The following is a 22,036-nucleotide window of genomic DNA, read 5'->3' as shown; positions in this document are numbered from 1 at the left end:
ACTTTCCTCACCTGGATCTTTGCCATCCCGCTGCCTGGCTCCCTCGAATTCCTCTGCCTGCCGGTCCCTCCGGCCAACCTCACACCCCCGAGAAGCCCCTCCTGGTGTCTGCCCCTCTGGGCTGGCAGGCGGTGGGGCGTGTTACTGAACTTGCTCCGTAGTAAAGCTGCCCGCCTCCAAGCCCAAGTCTTCCTGGGGTCTCCTTTCCCTTATCTGCTGAATGGTGCGCTACCGCGCCCCACCTCCGTCCGACGTGGTCCAGAGGGTTCTGGTGGACGGTGCATGGGAAGTGCTTACTCAGCGCAGTAACGGACACCCCGCATGAGTCAGCAGTGACCTTCCCTGGGCGGACCCCATGCTCTCGTCTAGCTGGAGCTTGTGGGTAGGAAAGCACCTGCACCCTGCTCCGCCTCCTTGGCCTTGCCCCCCCACCCCCCACCAGTCTTCAAGCTTGAGTGCTTGGTGGCTTCTTCTTTCTCCAATTCCTACCCCCCAGGGCCGGAGGAAGCCTAAATTGGGATGGAAGAATTCCACTGGGGACCCACGTTTCTGTGTGTGTGTGTGTGTGTGTGTGTGTGAACCATTCCTTCTGTGGCTCGGGAACAGATTTCATCCTTAACTGGCCCCTGGCACCGACCACCCCATCCTTTCTCTGCGCCTTCGCAGCCCACGCAGGGGGAGCTCCAGCCGTCCTCCCGACTCCGTGTGGCTTCGCTGGGTCCACGGGGGTTCTGTTCCCCACTGCCACCCCTTCCCGAGCCTGGGCTTCCTGCTCCGGGCCTTCCCTGCGCTCCAGCACCTTCACCCTCGCCCGACCTGGGGCCTCCTCCGCGAGCACATTCCAGTAAGTCTCCACCGCCAGCGCCGAATGGCTCTTTCCCCTTCAGACCTACCCTCCGCCAGCTGGGCTCCTAGCAGGTGCTCCTCTCCAAGTCCTGTGACATCTGGCCTCTGTCTCTCCCCCTCCCAGGCACCCCTGCTCTCGGGTCAGAGAGGATGATGGAATCAGTCACCTCCTGATGTAGCGCCCCGTCCTCCTCAGTCCTGTCCTGCCAGCAGAACTCTCTGGAACCCGCCCCCATCCACACGGCCCCTGGCTTGCCTCTCTCTCCTTGCCTGGCACCTCGGGCTCACATCTTCATTGTGTCCTCAGTGGGACACTCTCTTCATCCCCGAGCCCCACTGTCACTTCACCCCTGCAGATGGACGCACCCTCCCCCTCCGGCCCTGGCACCGCTGAGCGCCGTGGCCTCACCCTGTCAAATCCCGGCTCAGCAGCTCTGTGGGGAGGTCCCACATGGTCCATCGCCTCCCTCATTTCTTCTCCGTCCATCTGAGTTCAGTCCTGTCGCCCCATCATGCTGTCCAGGCCCCCGACGGCAGCGTGGTGGCCACCTCGTGCCCTTCGCATCCAGCCACCCGGGGTCCTGGCTTGGCCGCACGCTTCCCGAGTGGGGTTTCTGCTCTTCGGTCCCACACGTGCCGAGGTGCCCGATGCCATGGAGCCCACGGCCCTGGATTCAGAAGGATCTGGAGTCAAGCCTCGGCCCTTACACTTGCTAACGCTGACTTAAAAACAAAATCCTTATTGATTTTTCCCACTTCCCACAACAACCATTTGCCCATGTAAAAAAGTGCACAATTCTAGGGTTGGCCTGGGCGGTTCAGTTGGTTAAAGCGTCCAACTCTTGGTTTCACCTCATGAAACCAACATCGTGATCTCATGGTTTTGTAGGTTCAAGTCCCGCATCAGGCTCTGTGCTGACAGCATGGAGCCTGCTTCGGATTCTCTGTCTTCCTGTCTCTCCACCCCTCCCCCACTCATGCTGTCTCTGTGTCTCTCAAAACAAGTAAATAAGCTTAAAGTGAAGGGCACAGTTCTGGGTTAGTGTATTCACAGACGTGAGCAAGCATCTTCTTAGTTGATCTTCGAGAACTTTCATCTCCGCAGGAAGGAACCCGGTTCCCTTTGGCTCCCACCCACCTCCTTGTCCCCCCTGTCCCCACCCTAGCAGCCACTGTCTCTAGACATTCTCTCGTCTGGGCCTTTCCTGTGCACGGAACCATGTGATCTGGACTTTTGTGGTTGACATTCACTGAGCATAATGTTTTTCTTTTCTTTCTTTAAAGTTTATTTTTTGAGCAAGAGAGAGAAAGCACAAGCAGGGAAGAGGCAGAGAGAGAGGAATAGAAGATCCGAAGATCCAAAATGGACTCTGTGCTGACAGCAGAGAGCACGATCTGGGGCTTGAACTCACGAACCATGAGATCATGACCTGAGCCAGAGTTGGATGTTTAACTGACTGAGCCACCCAGGTTCCCTGGTTTTTCAAGGTTCATCCATCTTGTACCTTCTTTTTATGGCCAAATAATGTTCTTTTGTACAGATATACTGATCTGCTACATTCAATTTATCTTTTCTTCAGTCGATGGACATTGAGGTAGTTTGCACCTTTGGCTATGAAGAACAAGGCCACTAATAAATGTTTGTGTACGCATTTCTCTCCATGGCTGCAACCCTTGCACATTCCTGACAGCACTGCATGAGGGTTCCGATTTCTCCATCTCCTGGCCAGCACCTGCTATCACCGACTTTGTGATTTTAGCCTTCGTAGGGGGTGTGGAGTGTACCTCACTGCGATTCTGATTTGCATCCCCTGGTCACCGATGATCCTGAGCATCTTTTCACGTGCTTGTTGGCCATTTGTGCATCTCCCTTCGACAAACGTTTGCTGACAGTGACTTTTGCCACTGGGCACTGGGATTCAGTCCTCTTATCTGTAAAATGAGACTGCCGTCACTGATGGAAAACTCTTATAGAGAAGAAGATGTGGGATCTAGAAACGTGTGGCTCTGGCCTGAGGACACGAGCAGAGAGCGCTGCAGCCTCACAAGCCCTGTGACCGCAGGACAGCCAGCCTCCCTGGGCACCGACCACGCACACGCCTCTCCCACAGACGGGCTCTGATGCTTCCTGGCCAGCAATCTGCGCGGGTAAAGCATTCTTACGGCTAAATTTATTCAGGAAAGCAAAGTACAAAATAAACAGTCAAACCGTGTGAGCAGGGAGGGAGGTTTCTGGCTTTTCAGCACATGGTTGGTGCTCTGGGCTGAACGGTGTTTCCCCAAAAGATATGTTCAAGTCCTGCCCGCCCCCCGTCCCCGTGTCTGTGAACATGACCTTATTTGGAAATAGAGTCTTTGCAGATCTAATTTCTTAATGTAAGGTCACAGCGGATTAGGGGGAGCACTGATCCAACGGCAGTGGCAGTGTCCTTAGAGGAGGGAAATGTGGATGCAGACGCGTGCAGAGAAGAGGCCCATATGACAACGGGGACAGAGACTGGACTGTGTCGCAGTGAGCACCGAGGAATGCCAGCAGCCATCGGGAGAAGGGAATGAGCATCACCTAGAGCCTTCCTAGGGGGTCAGGGCCCTGCAGACATCTTGATTTCAAGCGTCTAGACTCCAGAGCCATGAGATGATACATTTCCGTTGTTTTCAGCCCCCTGGTTGGTGGTGCTTTCTGAGGGCAGTGATGTGGGGGAAATGTAGGTCACAGTAATGTTAGTAATAAAGCCCGCGGGACAGTTCTGTGCCATGTGGTCGTGTGGTGCATTTCTGTCCACCAGCATTTGTTTACGGAGCCCGACCCCCTGCCCAGCAGAGACTAAATGCGTAAGACCCTCATTTTGTTCTAGGTTTCTTAAGACGGATGCGCTAATACAAACAGTGGCTCCGGAGGGGACACCAGGGCTAAGGAAAGGCCAGGTTGGTCACCCGCAGGTGACACTCAGGTCCTTGCCTGGAGGAGGCTCTGGGTGGGGCACCGGGAGCCTGCCAGTTCGGTCCGAGGGTCTGTCTGGATCTCGAGGTTTAACGGTTGTGCTCTCTTCCCTCTCACGGGGTTCCGGGAGACCTCTGGAAAGAGCTGAGTGTCTTTTTTATCCAAAGCTGCTCACAGCCACCCCTGGGCTTACTACTAATTCCTTCTTAAGCCTGTCCCAGAAGGCCTCCCTAGCACAGGGCCAGCTGCTGGGCGCAAGTAATGTGTTTTCATCAGCTGCATTAAGCTTTTCCATTTTAAGACATTTTAAAGTAGCTGATTAGACTTAAGGTGCCAGCCATCCAGAGGCTTGACTTTGGGTCCGGGCAATGATTTGTGAAAGTATCCATGCCGTACGCATGTGCCCGATTCTAGTGAAACCCCTGTACGGTGTAAAAGAAAACGAAACCCTCTGAAACAGAAGAAAACACAAACTCTGAGAAGAAATGCAGGAGTTTTATTACAATCCTTATGAATCTTGAGGTTAACAACTGATGAATTCATTCAGGAAAACATTTTGCGTTTAATGATTCAGAGACCAGGGCTCCATGCCAGAAGTAGCTCAAAGTACATGAAAAAATGCACCTTGGGAAACAGCCCGGTGCTCTGGGCTGCAAAACGAAAAAGGCTCAGGGATAGGGATGTTCTTAATTTCTGTAGCGGAGGGTACAGGGGTCCGCACAGGCCTGACCCAGCTCTGGGAGGTTGGCGGGGGTGGTTGGGTGGGGGGAGGCTGCATATTTGCTGTGCTCTGAGACACACCCCCAGCCCTCCCAGCCCTCGCCACGCCCCCCCCCCGCTTCTGCAGCTCTGCAAGCCAGTTGATACCAACATCTCAGCGGCTACAAAATACTAGATGTGAGGCCAGGGCGCCTGGAGGGTTAGACCCTGGCTCTCAGCAAATCGATGAGAAGGGAAAGCAATTGATGCCTTTAGAAGGTGAGGCAGGGCTGGGCTCCTGAGGTGGATCTGATTAGGTCTGCGTCGCTGCTCCCAGTTGGCAGTCGCGGACTTGATAAGGACATCAGAAAGGCTGTGTGCATGTGGCTCACAGCGCCCCTGCTGACCTGCAGCAGACACAGCTGTTGACCGGCCTGTCGGGCCGCACCTGCTCCAGGAGCAGCTGTTCTGGAAGACTGCAGCATCTGATGAACCGGCCCTTTGGTCTTTCGGAAAAATAAAGCACCCGACAGCCGTGAGCCAGAGAGCAGTCCAGGGCCGCTCTGGGCAGGAAAGATGTGCTGACAGCGTAGGACAATCGGACTCCCCCAGGTGAACGGGGGTCTGGCAAGCCTGCACTCGGGCAGAAGAAATTCAGGGCAGCTGGACTGACAGGCTTTTTTCCCAGCTCACATGGAACATGGTGTTTCTATCTTTTTCTAGGGAGGTTTGCGTCTGCTCTTTCCACGCATTCAATGCTCTTGCTTTGGTGTTCCAGAACTAGCTTTACGTCCACCCCTCCACCGGTTGGCGGTCACTTCTAGAACTCAAAAGCGGCTCTGCAGGTGATTACGAGAAATGCAGGATGGCTGGCGGCTGTCGGGATCAGGGGCAGCGCGGGATCTGGGTCGCACGCTGAGATCTCGCTCAGGGGGGGCTCCTTCGCAGGGACTGAGTACATTCTAATTTTCCAGAATGGGGCTCCTGGGGTTGAAAGAGCCATTTCAAAGATGGGAGCTTCTCTTTGGCTTTTCCCAGGAGCCCCTGGTGTCCCCCTACAGCGACCCCCTGGCAGGCGGGAAGAACTCAGTAATGCTGGTGCCACTTTCAAAAGCCTGCCCTGCCTTTCTGAAACGCGCCCCCTAGAGGCTAAGACGCATCGTCCTGGTACCTCCAGCCTTAACCTCGTCCTCCCAAATCCACGCCCTCGATGGCTGCTGACACGTAAAGCCAAGCTCTGAAAACCTCACTTGGGTCTGGGCAGGTTCTGCTAAAGGCACACACAGGGGCACGAGGACAAGAACGATGACATCAGCCAGGACCCCCCGCACACAAGGTTGGGGTCAGATCCCTTCTAGTCTCAGACGTGGAAATTTAAGGCAAAGGAAGGGGCGCTTCACTTTGTCTTAGATTTCCCAGCAGGGCAGTGTGTCGAAGAAAACGCCAATTCTCTTTGTCGGGGAAATACCAAAGGTCGGGACGTCGAGGCACGGCTGGTGGGGGGTGCGGGGCCTTGCTGTTCACTTGCGAGGCTGCTGGATGTGCTGGGGTCTCGGGGAAGGATGCTTGTCTAAGGAGGCGTGGGGCTTCTGGTGAGCCACCTGCGCGGCTGCCGGCGGGAAGTCTTTGTCGCCCTGTCGTGGGAGAGAATGTATCATCCATCAATGCTGAACAGCGGGGCCATGCAGGGACGAAGGCCCCAACCCCGTCCCCCGGGACTGTGGGGGTCCTAACGCTCTCTGGGGTACTGAGGGGACACCCAGAAGGCCCTCAACCCTATCTCCCATGACTGTGGGAGCCCTGGGGTGCTAGGGGGGCACCCAGAAGGCCCCCAACCCTGTCCCCCGGGACTCTGGAGGTCCTGATGCTCTCTGGGGTGCTGAGGGGGACCCCCAGAAGGTGAGAAGGCCCACTGTCTCTGCCCCCCCTCGCCATGGGCTCAGGTCTCCCCACGACCCCCTCAGAACTAAGCTGGTGTCGGGGGCTTTCCTCTGCGAGAACTGTTCTCGTGACCTTTAGAACCAGGGACAAAACAACCCAACCTGCTGTCCTAAATCCTGATCTGCCACCACAGCTGAGTCAGGGCACTTGTCGGAAGTGAACACACACAGGGCAGGGCTGAAGGGCATGCGGTGAAGCCAGATTCAAGCCGCTGGGTCTCAGAGAAGGCGCCCGGCTGTTTGTTGGGGGGGAAGTGCCTTCTGGTGGCAACAGAGCCCGTGTGGCGGCTGCAGCCGGGACGCCAGGGGTGACTCTGGACTTGTGTCAGCACTTCTTCCGTGTAGTTGATGTGCCCTGTCTTTCCCCGGGGTCCTGTGGGGAGCTGTCCCCAGCAACAACGTTTTCTTAACTCATCAAATGCAAAGGGCTTGGATGTACCACGAGCCCCAAGACCATGGCTGGCATTGTTGTGACACCCCCAGAGGACAGTGTGCTGCTGGGTCATTACATAAAAATGTTGGAGGGGGGTTCCTGGGTGGCTCAGTCAGTTGGGCGTCCGACTTTGGCTCAGGTCATGATCTCACGGTTTGTGGGTTCAAGCCCCGTGTCGGGCTCTGTGCTGGCCGCTCAGAGCCTGGAGCTCCTTTGGATTCTGTCTTTCCTCTCTCTGCTCCTCCTTACTCTCTCTCTCAAGACCAAATAAACATTTTTAAAAATGTTGGGTTTCACTAAAGGGGGCTCTTGAAAAGTAAAGGGTGCAGCAAAACCCCATGAGTTTAGCCCAGGGGTCGGCAGTCGTTGGGGCCAACGGCCAGACAGCGGACGTTCCGGGCTCAGGTCAGCTCCACCACAGCGAGAACGTGGCTGTAGACACACATGAATGGGTGTGGCCGTGTGCCGCCTACACTTCCCCACGGACACCAGGACACGAATTTCGTGGGATTTCATTCATGTGTCACAGCGGCTACTTTGTATCTTGATTCTTATTAACTCTTATTTTGCTGGGGACTCACTGGCCCTGGTTGAGGGTAAAGAGATGGTGGAACATGAAGGAAGGGGGGTGGGCAGGGAGCTCGGGCTCCTCCGAGCGCCCCGTGGTCACAGTGCTCGCCACGGAAGTGCTCCACGGACACGACACATCCCAGGGCGCTCTGGACCCCGCCAGATGAACGCATGGGGTTTAACAGACAGGAGGAGTCCCGCAGTGAGCCCCGGGTCCGACGGGACGGCTCTTACCCGGGCGATCACGCCGGAGATGAACACGGTCGGTTTGGGCAGGCTGCAAGACAAGAAGGGAAGAGGCGATTTCAGGGAACACCTCAGGAAAGTGGAGGGAGGCGGCGCGAACGCACATGGAGGAGGCCGTCTGGGGGGATGTGGCGACAGTGACCCGGAAGGAGGGAGGAAGGGGGAGCCGACCTCTCCTAGAATCGCATCACACCCCCGCTGGCCACTGGGGTCCTTCTCCTGAGGGCAGCAGGTGTGTCTGCACTTTCTTTGTTGTCGTTCAGGGGGTGTCCTTGGACTGTGGCGAGGGGCAAGCCCAGGTGTCCTTGTTTCAAGAGACTGTGGACACAGGGGCTGCCTGAGTCAGGGCAGAAACAGGGTCACACTGGGCTGAACTCGGAGACTACCGCTAAGGAGGAATTCTCCTTCTGGGGCCCTCGAAAGGTCTGCGGCTTCTGGCAGCTTCTAACGGGCGAGATCCCAGAGCCAATGCAGAAGCTCCTGGCCCCTCTGAGATCCAAGTATTAAAAACGTAGGGTCCTTGTGAAGCTATTGTCATTTCTTAACATCGAAAGTCATACGGAGCTCCCCTACTTGTGAACAGGACTGGGGAGCTGGGGGATAAGACCAAAGCCATTACCATCCACTGCTGAGTAGTAGACAAGTTCGAACGTGTTAAAACCAGTTGTCATTCTACCAAATGGAAATAATCCCAGTTAATAGATGGGCATCCATCTAGTCTTTCTGTGGATAGACACACTTGTTTTCTTTCCTTTTTAAAAATGTTTATTATTTTTGAGAGGGTGCAAGCAGGGGAGGGGCAGAGAGAGAGGGCCAGAGCCTCCAAAGCAGGCTTTCAAATGCTGAGAGCAATGAGCCCGATGTGGGGGTTCAAACTCCTGAACCTCGAGACCATCATCTGAGCCAAAGTCGGACACTCAACTGACTGAGCCACCCAGGTGCCCTAACACACTTGTTTTCATATTAAACTTTTCTCTTATAAAAGAGTCAGATTGCTTTCTGCATTTCGGGTGTGCTGAGCATCTTCCAACGTTAGCATACACTCTTCTATGCATTTGCAAAAATGGCTGCCCGTGTCATCATTTAAAAACATGAGAACACATTTCCAGGGAGTTCATGGGGACGCACCCCTCCGAATGCCTCCACCGGGACCTGGGAGTAAGAGGTGAATACAGTGCCAGCCTGGCAGGGAGAGGGCAATGGGGTGGGGGGGGCAGCTCCAGTGGGTGGACAGCCTTGCTGGGCAGACAGAGGGGCGTCCATCCTGTGAGCTGCCCGGCCCGCCTCCCACCTGCTCTGCTGGGCATCCTGGGAAGGAAACCACTGGTCTTGGCTCTGTTTTGCTGCAGGCAAAAGTCTCAGGATCTGGGAAGTCGCTGTTTATATCCCTAACAGTTGAGGTAAAATACCCAAAATTCCCCTAAGCGATTTCTGTTTCTTCATGAGACCAAGAACCTTCAAGTCTTATGAAGCAGCACAGAAATGTCCCCTCTGTGATTGGTTTTCTTTTGCTTTTGTTGTGTGGTTCACTGGGGTGGATTTTTTTTTTCCTTTTATTACATGTATGATTTGGCTACAGGATCAATAGCCAACCAGAGATGAGTAATTTCAACTCAAGTGTGAGTCTCCTGCGTAGTAGATTTGGATTCTAACATTTCATAGATGTTTTAGAAAGGAATATTCTACTGCTACCACAAAACTTTCTTACATTTTGAATCCTCCTTTAAAAATCTAGGAAGAGGGAGATGCCTGGGTGGCTCAGTTGTTCAAGCATCTGACTTTGGCTCCGGTCATGATCTTGAAGTTCATGAGTTTAAGCCCCGCGTTGAGCTCTGTGCTGGCAGTTCAGAGCCTGAAGCCTACTTCAAGATCCTCTGTCCCCATCTCTCTGCCCCTCCCCCGCTCACACGAGAGCTTTCTCTCTCTCTCAAAAACAAATATTAAAACTCCGTCTCTTTCTATATGTGCATGTATACATTCATTGTTGAAAAGCAAAAAGTTAATATTGCTTGTAATTCTAAATTACTGTGTGTATAAAATATACAAATGCACATTTGCGCACAGAGCTGGACTATAAGAAAATTGCAGCTAAATCAGATTATGCGCCTCAGAGGAGTAGCAACTGGTTCTGGAGGAAGGAGGTGACCTGTCGCAGGCAGAGTGTAGCAGAGTGCCAGCCTGCAGTGGGTCCCTGTGTCCTGACCCCCTGGAACCCTGGCCCCCACTGGATGGCAGCCCCTGCCTGTGGCCCCGGGGTCTGGTCATCAGCAGTCTGTTGGTGGCACCCGCTCCTGCACGGAGGAAGGGTCTCCAGACTCTAGGAGCCCCATCATGGGGTCCCATGCTTCCTCCTCCGAAGGGCCCTTCAAAGTTGGGTATTTCCATCCAAGTCAGTCCCTGTGCATCTCCCATGTCAACACGAGTGTGGGTTCCAGACCTTGCCTTGAAAACATGAATGACATCATAAAGTATTTGTCTTTCTCTGATTGATGTACTTCTCTTAGCGCAATGCTCTCTAGTTCCATCCACGTTGTTGCAAATGGCCAGTGGCTGAGTAGTATTCCATGTCGATCTGTATTTTAGATTTAGCCACTAATATAAGATTATGCCTCTTTGCAGCAGGGAATACTACCTATCAATGTGTATCGATCAGTCATTCAAGGTCTTTATGACACAAAATGCTCCCAGAAATCTTCCCTTTCCTGAAACTAAAAAGGCTATAAGCAACTGTAAGGACATATGGCCGCTGCCTATGACAAGATGACTGAAGGCCGACCTCTTCCACGCTACCCAACAGTGACATCCATCCATTTCCACGTGGCTCTTTTTTTGGCACAGCCTGTGTTTGTGGTGCGGATTTGCACCAGGCTTGGCCAAAGGGCCCCCTCGCTCTTTGTCCTTTTCCACCTACGATTAACAGCATCTCAAAACTGGGAAATGATTGTTCGTTACGTTTGTCTAGTAAAAACACTTTCTAAATCCTTGAGATATGGTAGCTTAAATAAAAATTCATGAACAAGAAACACCGGTCAAAGTATGCTTACAAAGCTGTGTTTGCAAAAACACACGTATTTTAAATTCCATTAGGGCTCCGTGCACAGCCTCACGTGCATTTCCAAGATTCTATAAACTGTGATCGCGGCTTTGAGGATTTATTTAATCTGACGAGAATCACTGTGACAGATGTTGTTTTGAAGATGCAACACTACTTTCTCTCAGGAAACAGAGACAGTGAAAAATATCGTGCCTGCCCTCCCCACATCCTCAGGCTTTCCCAGATTTTAAAAACCGCACTTATCTAAACCTAAAGGAATTGCAACTGAGGCAGAATTAGCAGGGATTAGCGCCCCAGCAACGGCTTCTTATACGTCAGCAGAAAACTCCGAAGCGTCCTCACACCTGTCCTAAGCAGCTGCTGAATGTCGTCCGCACGGAGGTTTCCAGGACTCACCTGTTCAGACCAAATCACAGTCTCAACAGGGTCCTTTGTCCTTAACTACAAATCTTTTTATTTATTTCATAAGTTTCCTCCTTGGCATTCCAGACAGGGCAGGTGAGATGCCAGGGATGCGTGGTGGGTGAGTGTCCCCGTGGAGGGTGGATGGCCCTCAGGACTGGGTCTCATCTTTAAATAAAAGTCCCCAGGGTTGAGAACACCATTTATGGTTTCAAGACTCTTTGAAAATCTAAAACAGCAATTATTGAAATAAATGTCCACATATTTAACTCAACACAGCCAAATGTCTGTAAGTCCAACATGGGATCAATAGAAAACTTGCCAAGATTACATCTTTTATTTTGTGTCCTAAGACCTCACGACCTGGACCGTCAGTAGCGGCCTGGGGGTACATGAAGTTTTCTGTCCACTCTGCAAGGGGAGGCTTGGCTGCCCTGGGTGTGAGGGCTGGGAAGGAAGGAGGCTCATGGCATCTCTGCAGACAGGAGCGTGGGGGTCCTCGGGGTGGCCCCTGCACCATCTCGGGCTCCATCACAAGACCAAGGCCTCTTCTGTGGGACAGGCCTTCAATCTTTGAGGAAGGCTTCCACTGGCCTCCGGGACACCCCCTTCCCAGACTGACGGCCAGGACTGCAAATTCCTTCACTGTCTGCGCACCCCCTTCCCCCATTCCAAGGTCATCTCTAGAGTTTTGCCCAGAACTGCACCGACACTGCAAATGCGCCCAGCAACCAAAGCCTGTGCAGGATGCCTACGGGATCCAGGAACACGGACACCACTCTTTCTCAAACCTACAGGAGCAGTGGAGCCCAGGGAAATGATTCTGGGCTCCCTGGCGAGGACCAAATGCTAAGCTTCCCAGGACTGCTATCGATAGGCAACATGGTGGGTGTGATTTCTATCCACTGCCCTGCTGCAAACCCGCTTTCTTAGCTACTCATATGGGGTCCTCCTCTTCTTCCCTTAACTCTGGGGGAGCATCTGTTCTACCCTCATCCAAAAATAGGCTTCTACGAACAGGTGGTAATGTTCAATGCCTACGTGAGCCTTTCGTCTATGCCTCCCCAGGTGTCCTGGCAGAGATTAGGGTAGCTTGGTTGGTGTGTAGGAGCATTTTGGGATGGGACACACACACACACACACACACACACACACACACACACACGCACAGTGCTCAGTAGGACTGGGAATCCAGCCGAGTCACCGATTCTACTCCAAGGAGTCAAAATGGCGGCACAGGTGTTGCTGGAGAGTTCTATTTAACAGAATCATTTTCCTCTTAGTGCTTCTGATCTGAGTTCAAGGGAGGCCACTGCGTTATCTTCTGTGAATATTTTCTCCTCTTTGTGTAAATGCACTCTGAAAATATCAGAGGAAGACGTTTATTCACAGACGGGGTCATAGACCCTAGAGTGCATTGTTTCTTAGTTTTTCTAAGGGATGGGAATGATCTCAGACGATAATAGCTACTATTTATTGAGCTTTTACCCTGGGCTAGGCACTGAGTTATGTGCTTTATGTAGAATTACTGTCTCTAACCCCCTCAAGCTTGTGAGGTAGGGACTGCTATGTCCATTTTATAGGTGAAGGTGAAGGAATGATGAATCAAAGAGGTTAAGTAATTTGTCTGAAGGCTGCATGACATGTAAGTACTCAGAGCCACACACGAACCAAGGGCAGCCCAGGGCACGAGCCTAGCACCCTCACTCTAGGGCTGAGATGAGGGTCGCTTAGTGGCCTCTGGTTTTAGGTTGTGTCTTCTACATATGACATAGAGGGGTAGATTTTTAAAGTAATCTAAATGTAATCACAGCGTCTCTTATTCAACCAGACAGCACAATATATTCAATCTGCCTTAACATGTACATTCTGAATCAATAATGGATTTTTTTCTTGAAAACTATCGTTTATGTCTACAGCACTTCACTGGGTTACAGAGCACTTTGCATAAATTAACGCATCTGATTCTCCCAAGTAGGTGCCATCCTTACTCTGACAGATGGAAGAGAGGCTGAAGCTTGCTCGTGGTCCCAGAGGCGGAGCGGGGAGGGTGTCAGCCCCAGAGGTCCCAGCCCGGGGCTCCTGGCTGGGTCACTGGGTTCCACTGTCGTGCATGCCTTGGCTCCGAGCTTCAGGAACAAAGCCCAGCTAAGGTTTCAAACTACCTATCAAGTCAGAACGCAGCTGTCAGGATCCAGGAAGAGGCCGGTAGGAAAGGTGGCAGATGGACCCACAAGCATGGTTTCTGGACCCAGACGTCCTGGCCCTGCCGATGACCGGCTGGTGGGATGGGGTTTGAGCGTCCTGAGGCTTCGTTTCTTCACCTGTAAAATGGGCCGGCCATGGACCCCCCCTCACCAGGAGTCCGCACACGCGCTGCGCAAACACTCCGTGACGTCAGGCGCTGAGTCGGTGACGGCCCCGCCCCGGCCCCGCCCTGGGCTCCATGTCTTTCATTTCCACCAACTCACAACCGGTCCTGTTGTGCTTTGTCCCCAGATGCCCCCGCTGTGTAGGGTAACACCCGCAGCGAATCCGCGGCGAAGTGGAAAAAGGGTCTGTGACAAACAAAACAGATGCCACAAATCCCATGGACTTGGAGAAAACCTCTGTAGGCCCTCAATCTATTTGATTTCCATTTCTGACACGATTCAGACAGTTTGACTGGTTAGCTTCTCAGGCCACCAAGATAAGAAGAAACAAATGGTGATGATAAGGCGGTCAAGGGCCGTGATGAGGCCGCCAGAGTCTGGTCCAAGTGCTCAGTACTGAGGCCACCAGCCTCTCCTCCACCCACAGCTCCTGGTCCCAACACCAGAGACACGTGTGAGTGGAGGCCTGGCCGGGACGCTGGCAGTGGTCAGTGGTCACCGAGCGCCATCCAGAAAAGGCTACCTCAGGGCCTGGGAGCAAGTCATCAGGTGACACGCGCTCCCTTCCTGGTAAGAAAGCAACGGTGTGCCCGGGAGGGGATTTCCCCTAAGAATCTCCCTAACAGTCAGAGTTGTCTGGTGAGTCAGGGAGCAGTGCGTGCACGAACACTCAGGCCCAGAAAGCTGTGTCAGAGTCTCAATTTCATTTTCCAATAAGCAGCTAACAGTTCTGGGAGAAGAGGCCTCCCCCCACCCCCCATTTAACTTCAGCCTGCTCACAAGGGGCGCCATGTGGCTCCCAGACCACAAAAACTTTCAAGGGTGCTGTGTGCAGTCAGAGCGGAGGAAGAGGCAGGACCCACCCAAATGCTGCCCCACAAATGGAAACACAGTGCACCCCGGCCGCAGATGGGCTGCCGGGCCGTGAGGGCTCCCCTGCGCCCCTAGGAGCTGCCGCCTCTCTCACATGCCTCGGCTTCAGCCCCACTGAGCCCCGCTGGGGCCAGAGAGCAGGGCTGGCCCCTCTGGGGTGACCCAGCTCAGGAGGCCAGGTGCAGGTGCAGAATTAGACACGGTGACCAGTTCCAGGAGAGCAACAAACAAGGGTGCTCTTCTTGGGGGGGGGGTCATCGCAGACCCTGACACAGTGACATCTGAGCTGAAGCCCACATGTGTCACGGGAAGGACACAATCCGTGTCTTCATGGAGCTTATGGGAAAATATATTCCCACCTGGGGTGATAGATATTTCCTCGTAAATAGAGAGAAAACTAATCTTTCCTAGCCATTTTTTTTTCTTGAAATATATTTCTGGCTTGGTGTTAATTTATTTGGGTTATTAATTTTCTAGACACCAAAATAATAATTAGCATGGCTGGTGACAGAGGGAACAGCTTACAGACTGCACCCAGACATTTCTTTGCAATGTCGTTCTTCAAAGACTGACAGTCCAGGGTGTTGGGCGGCTCAGAGCGTTTCCACAAGATGGCGCTGCTGGTCCTTTTGCTGGCTGTCGGGTGGCAAAGCTCGGCAGCCCAGCGCAGAGGACAGTTGGAGGCTGGTGTCCCCGGCAGACAGGGGCACCTCAGAGACAGACGTGTCCCCTGTCTCCCCTAAGGAATAGGTGGCTGTCCAGTGAGTCTGTCTCAAGGTAAATAAAACACGTCTCAGGGGCTTTAAATAAAATCCTAAATCTAAGGAGAACTCATCTGGAACCCAATTCCTTCCAGATTTGGTGTATGGAGTTTGTAAGATCTCTTTTAAAGGGCCTGAGCAAAGGTACTTTCTAGGAGAGAGCGTCTGGGCCCGTGTTCAAACCGGTCTCCTAACACCTTATTTTCAAGGAGATGGGGCTTGAGGCTCGGGGTGACAGTGCTGCTGTGTAACTCCCGCGCTCACCCCTACTGAGTGAGTGTCTGACTGTGGGACGAAGCCTCAGCCCCGTCTGCTCCTCTGAGTCCGCCCTGCAGACGAGTGGGGGTCCAGGTCTCGGTGTGGGAGGGCTTCCCCCCACAGATCCGTGGCTAACTGCTGACCAGACGCCAGCACTGTGCCCTGCTGTTCAGAGAAGGCTGTCAGCCCACGTCCTGAGCGTGCAGGGGTGAGTGTGGCTTAGTTGTGGACAATGGTTTCAGCTGGACCTGGGAATCTTCATTTTCCCTCTAGACACATATTTCCAGAAAGCTCCGCTAGGCTGAGTGCTCTGTCCATACAGAGATCTCATCGTGTGACCCATGGCTTTGCCGCCTTCTTCTCTTTGTGCTTCCCTCCTTGTCCCTCTTCACTGGACGCAGAGAAGATGTGCAGCAAGCATTCTAATAGCTCGCATCTCACGGACTTCGTGCACAGGGTCGTCCAGGCCAGAGGGAGTGTCTGCGCTCCTCACAGGAGTGGGTTGACCACACTGGACCGGGGAAACCAAGGCCAACGCTTCCGGGCAAAGGGTGGGTGGGCTGCAGGGTGCTGGGCACCTGCATGCTTTAGAAAATCCACCTCACTCTGCCACTGCCTCTGTAGAAAGTTCCAGGAAGACATAGAAGCAGAAGAAAGTGTGCAATGGAGCATCTGAGGACCTGGGCTTTGGAGACAAACGGCTCTAGGTTCAAATCTCAGATCAGAGGAGCCTCTCTGGGCCTCAGTGTCCACATGTATAATGGGGACAACACTTCTTTCACAACAGCTGACTGTTTAAAGGCAATAATGTATATACTATGCTTAGAATGTCTCCACCAACAGAGTTACATTTCGTGGTAACAGATTCTGAGTTAATTTCCATATAAAGGCAGCCCAGAAGTTGCTATTTTGTCTTCTACACTGTAACTAAAAATTCTTTTCTTTTCTCTCTTTCTCTCTCACTCCCTTCCTTCCTCCCTCCTCCCTCCTCTCTCTTGACTACAGAATCCCAGGGTTTCTTAGAGATGCTTTGAAGTCCACTTTGTTTTCTCATTCCTTGTTCTGAGCAGGTAGCGTGCCATTGAGATAGGATGGGAGGGTTTTTACGAAGAGAAAAGGCCCCTTCCAGCCCAGTATTCTGTATTATTCGAAAGGCATAGGTGGGGGAAAGACTGCTTCCTTTATGTGGCTAATGTTCCAGGGAAGATACCTTTTTAGGAAGAATGTAGATGATCATTAAAGGCAAGGGCTAAGTTTTAAAATAATAATAAAAAACAACCTGTGGGTTTTGCCACATGGTAATGTCAGAGGCGATGGGGGGAAAGCCTGCCTGTTGGTTGACGCTCTGAAGCTACACTGTTGGAAAATGTTCGCTGTGGGTGGGCCGCCCCTCAAGACGCTAAATCAAGAAATATTTGGTGATACTCGGACAGGCGCCTAGGTGTCGCCTAGGAAGTTCCTGTTCGTGTCCTTGTTCTCACAACACGGAGATGCTCTTTCCTCAGGCTTAGTTTGTGTAATCATCAGACAATCTGTGGAACTATCATATTTACGCCTTAAGAATTTTAAGCGGCACTTCATTTCCGTAAGCAGCATTCACACTTAAAGCTCTCCCATCTTTGATTCTGAGCACATCCGTGTTTCAGGGTCGGACTCATGAGGTGCAGTTAGGGGGAATGCCAGCGAGTAGTTGGTGCGGCGTTGGTGGGTGCTAAAATCAAAGTGTTTACCGTCTGTGTTTTGAAATCAGATCTATTCGGCTGTTCAAGGTCATGTGTTACGTTTACAATGACAGGATTTGGGAAGGAGGGCATCCAAGATTCAGAGTATGTGTTTTCTATAGCTGTTAGACTTTAAGTAGGAAAATGATCGTGTAAATAGAAAAAAACCTGACAAGTGTTAACAGAGTTCCTATTAGGCTGAAGTACACATTGACATTTTATCAAATACAGACACCAAACATCCCTTGCGGTCTGGGTCCACTTCCATCTCCCGGAGGACGGGTGGTTGACCTGAAGTGGGACTGGCCAGCACGAAGACGCTTTTTGGGGGGGAAATCTGACAATAAAAAAGGAGAGATGCCAGATTTCACTCGCTCTCAGGAGGCTTTGAGCCACGGGAGCTTTGCATCAAGCAAAAGTCAAAACATGGCCTGGGAGCACTGAACGCGGCTTAGGTTAAAGTCAAGTACACGGAATGATGGACAAGAGCTTCCAGATTTCTCTGTTGCTGGATTTGCCTGTAATTATATCCTTAATCCACCCTCCAAAGTCCTGGCAGGGAGGGATTTGGAGAGCCGACAGCAGCAGCCGGAGCCCGGCCAAGCTGGGCAGGACACGATACGCTGCCGCCTTCGAAGGTCCCCGGATTTGCAAATGCAGCTGCTGCCTGACTGAAAACACTAGCTCTTGGACCCTCCTCAGGTCGTGCCACACACTGGTGCTTCTTCAGGAGTTGGCAGAAAACAAGGAGCAAAGTCAAACACGTGGAAATCTAACCCCACCTCTAACTCTGCTTACTTTCACAAAAGCATTCAGTCCAAGAGCCCGGCTCTCCGGCACCTGTTCAGAACAGAGGCTCCAGAATATCCAAATACCGTGGGAGCGAGACAGGGGCAGGCCGTGGTGTGGACAAACGTTAGAGTCCCTTACGGCTGTGAGAGCAGCAGTCTGGGCACTGACTGACGTCATCCTTCACTCCCTGACACCGAACAGTCCTGATGCTCTGACCTGGCGACCAGCTCACTCCCTGCGTAAATTAATATATTCAGGGCCCTAAGGCTTATTTGTGGTTTGTCTGTTGGTATTAGTTGCTTATTCATTCAACCGATACATGTCTAAAAGGACCAAGCCTGCCTCAAAATGGGGCAGCGCTTGAGTTACATTGACGTACTTCCTGCTTCCTGCTCTTCAGTAGCTAGAGGGCTTGCGGCCACCTCTCGTCACTGTCTCTCCTGCTCCACTGACGAGTGTTTGGTGATCATCCATTGTCTGCGATTCTGCACTCGGGGCCGGGGGGAGATGAAAGACATCAGAGAGCTGGACCCAGAGGACCCCCGAATGTCATCAAGAGGCTAACGGGGGGACTCCTGTGAGGTTTCCCAGAAGTAGAAAACAGGTCATTATGATTTTCCAGAAACAGGTCACCCTGTTTCAACGTGGCCAGTGTCTGTAGCAACCATGAGAAAACAGAGCACATCCTTGTCCTCACCCACAGGAAGGACTTCCCTGGGCTGATTCTCCTCAAGGATGCAAAGTCCCGCAGGGACATGTGGGGAACCAGAGCCTATCCCTGAACTCGGCAAGGACCTCAGGTGGAGGAGGGAGGAACAGGGGCACGAGCTAAAGCAAGCGTCCAACACATGCCGCCCCGGCCCCCATGCCCAAAGCTCTCGTTATGACTCTCTCCTCCCAAATGCTCCCTTTAGGCACCTGCTTCCTTTCTTTCTAGGGGGTCAGCCAGAAACTTGCTTCTGCCACCAAAGACGCATTCGATGTGCCTTGTATTAAAAAGTGAAGCGGTTAACTGAATGGTGAGGCAGTCCCAAGGGGCTGAAAAAGAGAATGGGGCCAGCACACAGAAAACATGCATTGTGACTGACAGCCAGGTGGCAGCAGACACTTGCGCCTCAGTTTCCTCACCTGAAATAAGATCTAATCCCCCTCCCCTGGAGCTCAGGGGAATGTGGGGAAGATCAAGTGAGCTCCATGTGGTAGGCACGCGGCACATACAAGCGATGACTCATGGAGAGAACCATTATTAGGTTAGTGTGTAAACTGAAGATTCATCGTGGCCACATTAGAGCGGGGAGGGAGGGCAGGGTGAGGGCTGTCATACGTGTAGAAGTCAGAGCAGAGAAGCACATCCTTGTGCCTGGAGGACAGCTCCCAGCACTGTTGGGCAATGCTCAAGGAGCACCGTGCAGACGTTGCCTGGTGGACAGAGGACTGAACCAGCAGTGGCCTGGAGGCCACGGAGAGCTCATCCTGTGGCCACAGCCGTAAGGAGTGAAGCTCAGACTGAAGTCCACGTCTTCTGACAGAGTGAGGGAAAGTGTACGAACAGCATGGGTGTAGTTCAGGGGAGTATAAGAAGATCCAGGTAGTGACAGCAGTGAATCACAACAAACTTAAATGAGTTAAAATGTGAGGCAGACAAGGCTGGGACTCCTGTTGGGCCAGCAGGAGGAGGGCTTTGTTAGGGTTGGGAGAAGTGGACTTCTCAGTTGAAGAGTTGGTTCTAGCTGCAGAGCTTGACCCGACAGAGCTAGGTCTAGGACGGTACAGATGCCAGGGGCACGGTGGATCTGCTTATGGGGACCTCTGCCTGCCACCAACGTGCCTGGGTCCTGCATCGATCAAGCATTTCCTAGACAACCACTGGTGCCAGCCACAGGGCTGGGTGCTAAGGACACGGATGGAGGCCTGCCCGCCTGGAGCCTAACTGCATGAGGGCCTTGGGGCTCTTCAGGGTGGACTGGACCCCAGACAGATGCGACCTACTTGCCGGTGAACCCGGGGCCTTCATTTCTCTAGGTCATGTGATCTAGGTAATATAACCCAACTTGCTTTGCATTTTGTTACTCATAACTAGAACATACTGCCTGGCAAATGGGAGTCCTCATGGGGGCAGTGGGAGAGAATATTTGAACCTGGAGTTAGTCTGGAAACTCCATGGCACCTGGAGTTGGGGGTGTAAATCCCCTGAGTTTGCACTGTTCCACAGCCTCAGGGAGGCATCTGATGATCACGCTGTCACCTTGGAAACCAGAGGGAAAGACCACAAGGAAAGGTGCTGCCCAGGAGTAACTGGGGAGGGGGAGGGGCAGGGAGCCTGCCTGGGGCATGTGGGGGCAGAGCAGGGAGCTGAGGTGTCCACTCACTTGGAGGCTTTTTCCCAAGGAAGCAAAGGTGCCGTATTTCACAGGAGATACATGAAAGAAGCACCCAGATCAAAATCATTTGCAGCAATGCTGCCTGTTTCACAAAGTGGCTGCAGCGGGGATGGGGCCTTTGCCTGGACCATCGGCTTAAGGAAGTAGGTGCTGTCAGGTACAAAGGACCCCAAAGTGGAGTTCTTCTCAAGCTCGAGATGCAATTTGTTGCTGTTCATCCTCATTGGCCTCAAAGAAGTACTGATCTGACTAGAAAGGAAGACAGCGTCTTTATGGCACAGTAACATGGCTGGGAGAGTCTTAAACCACTCTCGGTGGCTTCCATACAAACATTTTCTGCAACGCAGTCTTCAAAAATGATACAAAGGCAGATGGCATGATGTTTGTCTTCCTTCATTTTCTAGGAAAAAGCAGCAGCTGAGCCCTGCTGCATCCTCCGTGACCGGCAGAATCAGCCTATTGTCCCTGGGGCGGTCATGAGTCCCTTACTCTGGGGTTGTGTGGCCCAGCCCCGGCCCTGGTATAATTAGTAGCCACACCACCTTTCACCCTCAAAAACACACCAGTCTAATCATGTGGCAGGGTCACTCCAAGCTGAGACATGGAATTCTAGAACAAACCTCAACATTCCTGGGACTCTTAGGAGTTTCACTGTGTGGGAAGAAATGCCGCTCTGTGTCTGTTAACCTAACACTGAGTCCGCTGATAAACCCCGGCTCAAAGGCCAGCTAACATGCTCCCTTTCCAGGGCCTTCCTGGATCCGCCGGCCTGTGAGGATTCTTTCCCAGCTGTGTTCCCACAGAAACTTCCCACTTATCCATGCAGTATGGACTTCTGCACACCTAGTTCCCCCTCAAGGTCAAGGACGGTGGCTGCATTTGTTGTTCCATAGCACCTGCAGTGTCCGGTGCACGCAGATCTTCAACAACGCCGTCAGTGCCGCGTGAGCACGGCTGGCCTAGGCTGCGGTAGCGGCAGGATCGAGTTAACCCAAGGGATTAATCGGCGATGTTTGTTGCCCATGTCTCAGAAATGCATGCAAGCCCTCGTGGACGGAGAGCCTCAAAGATCTGCAAGGGAGCCATTAGCGATCAGGCGGATTTGTTTTTGTTATCTACGGGTCGGGCTGTGCCCGGCCAGCTGGTGACGGGGAGGGAACCTGGGATTTCCAAGCAAGTCACCCGGTGCCTGCCAGATTAATCTTGAATTAGTGAACAGCTTTCTCCCTGTTAAGAAAGAGCTGAGGCTAAGAAGGCTTCCTTCAAATCACCTCACATCAAACTTCCATCAGTTGGATCTTAAACGATAAGGGTGCCGGGGCAGAAGAAGACGGAAGGGGCACATCCTCCTTAAAACCATTCTCAAGAGTCTGAATTAAGACATTTAATGGGAGGGATGCCTGGGGGGCTCAGTCGGTTAAGCATCCAACTTCGGCTCAGCTCATGATCTCACAGTGCATGGGTTCGAGCCCTGCATCAAGCTCTGTGCTGACAGCTCGGTGCCTGGAGCCTGCTTCGGATTCTGTGTCTCCCTCTCTCTCTGACTCCCCCCTGCTCATGCTGTCTCTCTCTCTCTCAAAAATAAATAAAATATTAAAAAAAAGACATTTAATGGGAAACCTTCAGCGTCTTCCTGCATGGCGATCCCTGGCAGGTGTCAACAAGGGCTGCATTCTGGCCCAGACTCTTCCTCTATTTCCCTAAAAACCTAGAAAGGTTCAAAAGTACAGGTAACCATACTGAGGT

At 52.6% G+C, this 22,036-nt stretch overlaps 1 protein-coding gene across 1 annotated transcript in view; it reads right to left on the bottom strand.

Moving 5' to 3' along the window:
- Nucleotides 1–4,624: 4,624 nt before the first annotated feature.
- The window catches only part of DAP (death associated protein), a 55,585-nt gene continuing 38,173 nt past the window's right edge, over nt 4,625–22,036 (bottom strand). The window contains exons 3-4 of the mRNA XM_029941075.1: nt 7,664–7,706; nt 4,625–6,120 (exon numbers count right to left, since the gene is read on the bottom strand). Coding sequence (XP_029796935.1) covers nt 6,007–6,120; nt 7,664–7,706 — 157 coding nt within the window. The 3' untranslated portion in view covers nt 4,625–6,006. The remainder of the gene's footprint in view (nt 6,121–7,663; nt 7,707–22,036) is intronic.

Source organism: Suricata suricatta, chromosome 6 (assembly GCF_006229205.1).
Source record: "Suricata suricatta isolate VVHF042 chromosome 6, meerkat_22Aug2017_6uvM2_HiC, whole genome shotgun sequence".
Lineage (NCBI taxonomy): Eukaryota > Metazoa > Chordata > Mammalia > Carnivora > Herpestidae > Suricata > Suricata suricatta.
Note: the sequence above shows the minus strand (reverse complement) of the source record. Positions and strands in the feature narration are given on the sequence as shown.